Consider the following 10931-nt stretch of genomic DNA (forward strand, 5'->3'; position numbering starts at 1 on the left):
ACGAAATCTAAAAAATCTCGAATAAAATTAAAATTTTTAGATTCTTTAATTCTTAAATTATTAAATTCTTAAATTTTTAAATTCTTAGATCCTTAGAGTCTTGAATTCTTAGTTTTTTAGAAGAAAATATTTCAAATATTGGAAATGCAATTTGTTTCGGAATGAAATTTTAGTGAGGAATTTGGAATACAACCGGTATTAAAATTCAAGGATTTTGAATTTTTAGAATTTCGAAGTCTATAATGTAATTTAATTAAAGTTTTACATTATTTTAGCTAATATTTTTGAAGTAAAATTTCATTTATTAGATTTTTAAATTTTGTTTATATTGTTTTATAATTTTCTATTTTGTTTATATTGGTCAAAATTATTGTAGTGTCCCTCTGATTTGCAAAAAGATTTTTTTTGTGAAACTTTTCTTGACGTCTTTTGAGGTATTTTTAAATTGATTTTTTGCTTTCATTCCTTCAAACATAAAACGAGTTTAATTTTTTTTTATAAAATACTTGGTGTGTTAGTTTTTTTTCTTTTGAAATAGCATTTCTAGAGAGTTGGTCGCGATTTTTTTTATATGGCGTTGATTGAGGTTTTGGTCGGCGCGGATTTTATTTCGACTTTCCCGTAACAACCCTGAATGTAAGAACGGGCCTTGACCGATCTTATGCACTAGGTTCCCGACGAACACGCACTGCCCTTACACCTGCATCTCACCCTTGCTCTGAGTCAGTACGAGCAGCACGCTAGAACACGCTTTGAGTGTTCGTGCCAGGCATGCACACCTTCTTTTCCGGTTACGCATTTTAACTCGGCCGGGGGTGGTACATTACGTAGGGTTTGATGTAAGTATAAGCGCCTAACCATCTATAGTGTGTCTATCAACTTTCATTAAAGCAAAAACTGTTTTATTTTTAGTTTGAATTCAAAAACTTATTGTTATTTATTGTGTTTTGTTTTCTCCTGAAATCTTTTCTAGTGTTGAGTCGTGTTTATATGTTGCTATTTCTTTTGTCGCGGTGTTTTGTTACAATTTTTGGTCCTAAGCATGTTATAAAGGTTTACCAAAAATACAATAGTAATATTTGTGTTAATCCTTTAACCATTCCATAAATTGAGTAATGGCTCAAACCTCACTTGCTTAAGAAAAAGGTGAAGTTTCAAAACAATGGACAGTGAAAGAAATATACTATTTGAAGAATCAATACTGCCGTTCTACGCATAATTGTCCCATGTCTGTTTTGGTCGATTTTGACTTTATAACATTTTTAAGTTTAGTTTGATGTGTACTTTAAGAAAAACACGTAAAATCTGGTACTTTGTTCGGAAACTCATTAAAAACAACACCAAGTCTGTTTGTCCCATCGTTGAACTTCTACGCATAATTGTCCCACCAAGGATTTTCTTACACGGAATCATTAGTTTTACTAAACATTATGTCTTGTTTACCTTTTGTAAAGCAAGAGAATCACAAATAAAGGTGATAAACTGCTAACTGGGGTGATTAGGGACACATAGGGCGAATAGGAACCCACGGGACAATTATGCGTAGAAACACATAAATCGGTCGAAAAATTCAATCGCGTTTTTCTCAGTTGCACTTTGTTGAACATGGGACAATTATGCGTAGAACAGCAGAATAGTAAAAGTAAGATAGTAATTTATGAAGTAGATAAAGAAATTAACAATAATTAATAAATAGAGGTAACAAACAAGCTTAGATTGTATTGAGGGCAATTTACAGGGAAAATGAGAAATTATTCAAATATATAAATAAAGAAAAGGCACATGATAAACAAAATTGACATCGCTGCCAAATTAAGGGAAAGCAGAAAGTTTGTTACAGCAGCATCAATTGGTAAAATAGAGTGGAAAAGCGTTAAGAAATAAGAGAATCAAATGAGTAAAATCGAAATCAAATGGAGGATACTAAACAGAAGCCGCGTTAGAAAATCAGTGAAACAAAATAAACAGAATATGGACGGTTGATAAAAATGGAAAGAAGAGAAACCCCGTTGTGCGATGTTTCAGGTACATCCACAGCAGTTGACTCAACATACTGCAAATCAAAACAATACCGTCTACAATCACAAATTTCTTCCCTTTCCCACATTGTCGCGCCCCTCTCTTTTAGCCGTCTCGACTTTGACCCGTGGTGGTCAAAGGTTTACGATCCGTTTCCACAGGCCACCAGCTAGGTCATCATGAAAACCAAGCCAACGTGGAGGTAAGAAAATAGGACACTTGCAAGGAACCAGAGCTATACTGTCTTGATCAAGAATGATCTAACACAGTGATTCTCAACCTTTATTGATCCATTCCCCCCTTGGCTGAATTTCAGGAACATCATTCCCCCCCAACTAATGGGTATCATTGCACAAATGTCATAATATTGGTATTAATGTTTGCAAAAACTTTAAATTTTTCACAACATTTAATTTTTTCTTCACTCGCAACAATTTACACATACTTGCAGCATTTTTAAAATGCATTTTCATTATCTGTTCATATTTTTTTTTGTTGGGTTTAGAACCACTGCGACTATTGAGTTGATCTGTTCATATTTAATGGAATGCAAAAGCTCACGTAAAATCTTTTTATTAGAATCTTTTTATAAATGTTCCTGTATGTTGCAATATTATAAACACTAACAGTTTTAGTTTTTATCAATCACAGACAAAAATCATGACTGATATTTTATTTAAAGAAAAAGACAAAATAGACTTCATATAATTTCTACAAAAACTAATATTTGATGCTCGATTTTTCAAAGTAATGGAATTTTGCCCAAAACGATGCAAAAACTCCCAGGAATTGATTTGAATAATGTTCGAAAAAAAAAAACGAATCAACGCAAAACTTCATAAATATATTTTATAAAAAGCTTCTTAGTTGAAAAAAAAAACTAAACTTAACAAAACCAAAGCAAAATTGACATAAAATAAAAATATGTTTAAAACATTCTCATTTTGAAAGGAAATGAAATTTAGCTTGAATTTATTTAAAAAAAATATTAGTAAAGCTAATTTTTGAAATTTATAACAAAATATGCTCATGTTTAAAATAATGTTGTTATTTATAAAATTATTTATGAAATTCCATTCTTCAAAAATTGCTCATGTTTGAGAGAACGCAAATATTTAAAAAAAAATGATGGTATTATTCAGAACAATTTCAAGGAGTAAACTTTTTTGAATTTTAGGTTTTGTTAGCTATATTTTTGAAACTCCTGCAAAGATAAAATAAAATAAAAATTGCTGTTGTATTTTATCACGGAAATTCCCATACATTTAAAATATATTGTCGTAGTCAGTGACGCTCCTTGGCCTGCATAATTTTTTATTATATCTTTTTCGAAAAAAAAAATGTTTGCTAGGGACCATTTCTACAGTTCTCTAAAGGCCTTATAAGCTATGGTCTTTCATATCTGGAGTTTGTTTTTTTTTTTTTTAAAAAAAAAGGTCCAATAAAACAAATTTTAACGAAACGAAACTATTGGCACTACGCTCCCCGGGGCATGGCCTTCCTCTAACGTGGAATTTCTGCTCCAGCGCCTCTGACGAGACAGGAGAAACAGGGACCGACGTTTTACTTCACCATCCGATAGAAGCTCAGTGGATAAGGCGGGAATCGAACCCGCGTCTCATAGCATCATCGGGATCGGCAGCCGAAGCCGCTACCCCTGCGCCACGAGACCCACCAAATTTTAAGGAGTATTAAAAAACACCCAAAAAGCAAAAACTGAAAATTTGGTTTATTGGACTTTTTCGCAATTTTCAATGTAAGACCTTGACCGATCTTATGCACGAGGTTCCCGACGAACACGCACTGCTTTTACACCTACATCTCACCCTTGCTCTGAGTCAGTACGAGCAACACGCTAGAACACGCTTTGGGTGTTCGTGCCAGGCATGCACACTAGGGTGGCTCGACATGATCGATTTTTCAGAACAGGCATTTTCCGGTCTCATTTGGGCCCCCAAACAACCCCCCAAAATTTGAGAGCGATTGGGTTTGATCCGGCTTTCCGCAAAGCGATTCAAATTTGTATGGGAAAACTCTCTTTTTTACATTTTAATTTTTATCATTTTCATTTTTCACTCAATTTAAAAACTAACACCGTAGAAGTATAGCCCAGAATATCCTGTAAAGCTTTGCCGAAGAAAGTATGGTTCTATCTTGATTCTGAAAAAAGATACAGAGTTTTTAAAAGAGGCATTTCAAAATAAGTGCTGAAATAGTAGTTTATGCAACAAGTTGCAAAAAGAGGATTTTTTCAGCACGAGTCGTACATTTATCCAACGAGGTTCACCGAGTTGGATAAATACGAAGAGTGCTGAAAAAATCAAGTTTTGCAACGAGTTCCATACAACATGTTTTGCAATTCCAAAAATTACACACTGAGTGGATATTAAATATCCTATGAAATCTATATGGTTAGTGAATGGAAAATTTTTATGTGGAATCGAATTCGTAATTCGATTATCCGAAGCGAAATAATATCCGAATATGTGGGATGACTGTACCCTGGCGTTCCCTTTTGCTAGATTTTAACACGAATGGTGTCCGAAGGCTTAAAACGGTGAGACAATCCAATCCTTTTTGTACACCTTAGCTCTGATCCGTTTTAGAATTCGAACGACCTTTGGATTGTGAGTCCAATTGCCAACACAACAAGCGACTCTAGCGAGACAAGTTAATTTCCCAGGGAGACGACTTCTACACTTGGGCTGAGCTAACGACAAAACCTTCAGGTTAGAGCGAGGCACAACAAAATTTTTGCCTCGAGAAATGCCACCGGGGCCGACTGGGGTGAGAGGCAACCAATTTAATAATATCGGATGTTTTCAACACAGAAACGTACACCAAATTGATTGTTGCAGATACACCATTCATTTACCAGATCCAGCTTTATTCCAGCGCGCACACGATCTTTGTGTAAGCCAATTTCCTCCACTCCTCCAAAAGGACATTTCTTTCGCACATCAAATCACCAACCAGCTTAGCTTTCTTCACGGACCATCGATCTTTAGTTTTGCATCTTTTCACTTCTTACCCTCCCTAAAAAAGAGTGGAATTAACAGTACACGTTCGGCGGCGGCGGCACATTTTACTGGTAGTAGGTGTCCGGGCGACGGAACGAGAATAGCTTCCGGTAGCGCTTGTGGTGGTACCGCTGCACCAGCGGGAACCGGATCTTGGAGTCGTGGAACTGCTTGATGTGGGCACGACGGGTCTTGGAGGCCTCCACCGACTCGACCTTGATGATCTGCAAGGTGATTTTTGGGGGGAGGAGGAGGAGGTAGATTAGTAAACAATAGAGGCGAATGTTCAAAAAGGTGGTTATCCCTTACCTGGATCGAGTGGGCACGGGCACGGTGACGGGAAGCCATGTCGCTGTAGCACTGCGTCACGGCACCACCGACGGTCAGGTCACGGTACTCGCGGTACATGTTGTGCGTTCCGGAACGCGAATCGTACCGCAGCCAGATGCCAAAGTTCTTGACGCGCAGCGGGGTCTTCTCCAGGATGCGCTTCACGGAGACGATCTCGCCGGTGGCCTTCTTGAACTTACGCAGCTGCCGCAGGAAGTACCAGAAACGGGACTTGGCCACGATCTGATCCGGCGCGAAGATGTGCATCTTGAACAGCGGCGGGTTCGGATCCTTCTCCGAGGGCAGCTTACGCCCGATCACCTGGTATTCCTTCAGCTGTTGAGGACATCAAGCAAAAATCCGGAACAAACAATTGAGTTAGTGCAAGGTTATGTTCAAAGTTTGACGTTTCTCTCGGTCGAAGCGAGTTTTGTTTTGCTTGGTCGGTACTCGGAACACTCCGTCGGAAGGCGAAATCCGGCCATTTCAACTATAAAAATCGGCATTTATCATCTAACAAAGCCAGTTTGAACACAAAAAATCACTCAATTCAAACAAAATAAGCCACATTCAACTTGTTTGATTTCAGCCTCCATCTCAGACACCGTGAGCACCGTTTCAAAACACACATCACGAAGACCGGCCAAAAATCGCGGGTTTTCCGGCGAATTCCCCCCATCAACGGTCCGGTTCCACAGTAACCGCCAAGCGCTCACAAAACTCTTCCATTTCGACGCGAAAACATCTCAAATAAACGCAAAATTATCGAAAAAATCGGGATTTTTACCACTCCTTTAGCTTTCATTTCGACTGCGTTTCGCGAAAGAGAAAACGGAAAAGAACTTTGTCGTTTTCTTGCTCTTTGCCGGAAACACGAAATGTCAAAATTAGCAGCGCCACCTGGTCGGCCGATCCGAACAACATCAAATTGAATGAGGGAGCGTTCTTAAATTCCGGAACGCGAATACACTGAGCCCCACGAGAATCCTCCGGTTGTTGGTCACTTTTTTGTTTGACATGAGGTTTGACCGAGGGGCAGGACACATGCCCTAATCAACTGTAATATTAGGCTTATTAATTACAAATTATTAGTTATGAAGTTGATTATGATTTCACTAATCAATTAGCGAAATCCCACCATATTATTTTATCTTGGCCTGTCGAACAGACGTCAGAAATTCAAAACAAATGAGACCGGGTTTTCAATGGAAGCCAACCAAAATATATATTGAACCGAGGTTTGACACGTGTTTCTGGAGTTTTTTTTTGAAAAGGTCCAGTAAACCAAATTTCCAGTTTTTGCCTTTTGGGTGTTTTTGAAACCGCCTTGAGTCAGGGTACTCCAGGTTTGTACTTTTAAGGCTAGTACGCAAATCGGAAGGAAAGGGGTCAAGAAACAGCTTTACGAACAGCAGAACAAAGGAGAGGGAGCGATTTCTTGGGGCTTTTCTTCACCCTCTCTGGCTTGCTTTCGCTACTGCTGCTGCCCATTTGAATTTTTTCTTGACCGGTTTCTTCCGAAGTGCATACCTTACATTAATTGGGTACTAATTTAAAAAAAGCCCTTTGTAAATTTTTATATACAACGGTAAAACACACGATTAAAAACTAGATTAAAAACCTTATAATTTGATTTTGCTGACCGGACACCCATACAAGTCCCCATACGTTTTTGGTAGAAAAGTTGTAGGTATTGTTGAGAACTATTGAGAAAAAACAGGTATCTATAGATAAAAGGAAAAAAATCCCGACTTTTTAACTAACATTTTTTTACAAAAACACAATTTCCCACAATACGTATTTTTTGATTTTCGAGATTTTTTGATATGTTTTAGGGGTCAAAACCCGCAACTTTTGAGCGATAGAGGCTAGGATAGAGAAGTACGGTCGAAAAATCAAAAATTGAATTTGCATTTGAAAAGTGCTTTATATATTTTTCGATAAACTTTGATAAAGATATAGCCACCGAAGGTTTGTTTTTAACGAAATATTTGCAGTTTTTCGATTTTGAAAATAGTGACCATGAGTAACCATCTCTAAAAATATATTTTTTGAAAAGTTCAAAAAATTTGCTACGAAATTGTCTAAGAGACATCGAAGATTGGACCTCTGGTTGCTGAGATACAGCTGATTAATGAAAAAGAAACATGAAAATATGGAGTTTTAAAAAAAAAAAACGTTACTTAATCCACCATTACGTGGTTGGTGCCTTCCTCACGTTTAGAGTGTAATGCTAAATAGTATCTGAGATCCGGCCTCCACAAAGTTCATAAATAGCACTTAAGTGCTAATAACTTTAGAAAGGGTTGTCAGATCTTCAATCTATTGAACTCGTTGAAAAGGTCTTTTGATTACCTACCCAACGACAAGTCGCATGATAGATCTGGACAACGTTTTCATCGAAATATATGAGATCTGGCCTAAAAAAATTCATAAATAACACTTAAGTGCTTATAACTTTTGATAGGGTAGTCAGATCTTCAATCTATTGAGCTCGTTGAAAAGGTCTTTTGATTACCTACCCAACGACAGGTCGCATGATAGATCTGGACAACGTTTTCATCGAAATATGTGAGATCCGGCCTAAAAAAAGTTCATAAATAACACTTAAGTGCTAATAACTTTTGATAGGGTAGTCAGATCTTCAATCTTTTGAACTCTTTGAAAAGGTCTTTTGAACAAGGGGCTGGGAACTCTAATATTACTTAGGAATACTGAGTATACTAACGATATTCCAGTATACTTGTTAGTATACTAACCGAAAAGCAATAAACGGTTAGTATATTAAGATACTCTCAGTATATTGGTAAGTATACTGGAAATATGTAAAGGAAATAATAAGTATACTAACATATATTTTGATATACTGGGTAACATAATAATTATAGCTCTAAGAGTTTCCAACCCCTTGCTTTTGAATACGTTTCTAAAAATGTATAACATGATGGGGTTTCTTACAAAAACCACCCTTTTTACAATCTTCCGTACTTCTGCTAAAATCGTTTTTTTAGTATAACTTTTGAAGTACTTAACTAAACTTTATAATTTTCAATAGCGGCTTATGGGGCCCTAAAACGGATCGAATGAGACCAAAACGGTCCAAATCGGGTCAGCCCGAGGGTCAGCCAGTACCGAGATATGTATACATGAAGGTGGGTCTAGGAGGTCAAATTAAGAATTTCGTTTTTTGAGTGATTTTATAGCCTTTCCTCAGTAAGGTGAGGAAGGCAAAAAGGTTCAGTACTTAAACCAAATTTCAAGTTTTTGCTCAAGTTTTTGCTTTTTGGATGTTTTTTGAAACCGCCTTCAGGGGTTTAAAAAACACGAGGTGGTCACTCCAAAGGGAGCGTTCTTTTATTACGTAACGCAGTAGGGGGGGAGGGGGGGTCGGAGGCCGTGTTACGCACCATACAAAATTTTTAAAATTTGTATGGAAATTTTGTTACGAGGGGGGGGGGGGAGGGGGTCTAAAAGTCTGATTTTTCGCGTTACGTAATAAAAGAACGCTCCCAAATATATGGCATTTATTTCATAAGTTAATCCATATGTGCATCCATATTTACGTGCATACACCATTCCTCTAAGAATTTTATTTCAGTGTTTTTCACAGCTGTCATCGCAAACGCGCGCACTGTTTACAAACAACAACAAAATCAATCTGTCTCAAATACATTTCCCGGCCGGGCGATTCGCTGGCGCTCTATTATCATCCGGCAATTTCATGGGCCAACAGCTTCGTCGTAGTAAATCCGGATTTTCCATTGTTTTGTGTTGAATTTAGTGGGTGTTCCGGACTAAGTAAGGCACCAGCAATCGAGATGGTGGTAACCCAGGAGGACAAGTCGATCGTGCTGCAGGACGTTGACCCTCAGGAGACGGAGGACGACGGGGCGGTGGTGGTGCTGGACTCCAAGCGGAAGGGCAAGCGCACCGTAATCAAGACTTTGTCACGGCAGACGTACTTTTTGCCCGTGTTTAGCCTGGTTGATCCAGAGAAACTCAAGCCGAGCGATTTGGTGGGCGTAAACAAGGACTCGTACCTCATCCTGGAGACACTTCCGGCCGACCGAACAGTATTCGGACATTGGTGGGTTGGACAGGCAAATCAAGAAATTGATTGAGTCCGTCGTGCTGCCGACGATGCACAAGGACAAGTTCAAGAACCTGAGAATTCATCCACCGAAGTCGACCTACCTGAAGCTGGACGGCCGGCCAGTAGTTGGTGCAGATGTTCATCGGAGACGGTGCCAAGCTCGTCTGGGACGCACTGGCCAAGGAAAAGTCGCCGGTGGTTTAATTTCTTTTTATTTGTGAAATCAGCTTTTTTGTATTGTTAGATATGATGAAAAAAAAACGATATTGACCGCCCCCTCCTCTCCCTTCTCCACCCATGTGACAACTCGTTGGGTTGCGAACAGGCGTGCGTATTTTTTCAACTTGCTATTCGGCCCCACGATGAACATAAAGATCCGTTCCTGCTTCAACCACTTTGTTATCTCTCGATCCCAGTTGTCCACCAAACTGCTCGGAGTCACGATCAGAACCCGCTTCACAATCGGCTGCCCGTAAGGTCCCTGATTCTTCAAGGTGTAGATCAACGCCAACGTCTGCAACGTCTTCCCCAGTCCCATCTCGTCGGCCAAAATCGCTCCAAACTGTTCCGAGTCTTCGCGTTTCATTCCCAAAACGCATTCGTACAGAAAGCTCACCCCTTCCCGCTGGTGAGGCCGCAAATGCTTAGCCACACAGTACGGAACGCAACCCTTTGTTATACTTCCACTGATCGAACGAAGGCTCCCGCATCGTCAACGGAACAAAGTCCTCCGCAATCGCTTCCTCCCCACCGTACCAACCTGCTCGACACCACAATCGGACTCCCGGCGCCCATCGACTCCGCTGGCGGCCTAAACCCTCCACTCGCCTCGAATCGAATCCTCTTCACCGGCACATCATTCTCCTTGGCCACCTCCCCATCAATCCGCTCCACCAGTTCAACTTCCTTGCTCAACCGCGAACCCTCCTCCAGCTCCTCCCCCTTCACCAACCCGGAGCTCCCAATCACCTTGCCGTCCTCGTCGCCCAACGTGACGCTCTTCCGGCCACGATGGTCAACGTTCCATCGCCCTCCCACGTTTTGTGCTTTTTGGTCGTTATTTTGCCCCAGTACACTTGCGTCGTCGTTGGTTCTGCGGGGGTATGCAACCCTGCCGGCTTTCTGACTGCGACGGCTTGGGCTTCCAACACGCGGGCATGGTTCTCCGAGCTGGTGAGCAGCTCCAACATGCCCGGGTCCGGTTGGGCTTGCGGTAACGGCTGCGGTCGGATTGTGAGGGTGGTGGAAGTTCGGCCGGCAGGGACCGCTTCATCGACGGTCCTGACGTCATCAACCGCATTTGCTTCTTTAGTAGAAGTGCTGACGTTTCTGGTCCCGCTGTCCCAATCTTCGTAGGGCACCGGAAATCCTGAAGGTGAAAAAATATACCTCAAGCTGGATTGGAGCGGTGACAGTTTGTAAATGAAGGAAACAAACAAGTGACAGTTCTGAACTGTCACTATCCACAC

The 10931-nt window shown here is 40.2% G+C and overlaps 1 protein-coding gene across 1 annotated transcript; it reads right to left on the reverse strand.

The window, feature by feature from the left end:
• Positions 1-4996: 4996 nt before the first annotated feature.
• Positions 4997-6263, reverse strand: LOC6043049 (60S ribosomal protein L18a). Its single transcript, XM_001855114.2, has 3 exons — positions 6157-6263; positions 5349-5705; positions 4997-5263 (listed from the first exon to the last, which is right to left on the reverse strand). Exons 1-3 carry the CDS (start codon positions 6172-6174, stop codon positions 5105-5107), a joined length of 534 nt encoding a protein of 177 aa, XP_001855160.1. The 5' UTR covers positions 6175-6263; the 3' UTR covers positions 4997-5104.
• Positions 6264-10931: the final 4668 nt, after the last annotated feature.

The sequence above is a fragment of the Culex quinquefasciatus genome, chromosome 2, assembly GCF_015732765.1.
Source record: "Culex quinquefasciatus strain JHB chromosome 2, VPISU_Cqui_1.0_pri_paternal, whole genome shotgun sequence".
NCBI lineage: Eukaryota > Metazoa > Arthropoda > Insecta > Diptera > Culicidae > Culex > Culex quinquefasciatus.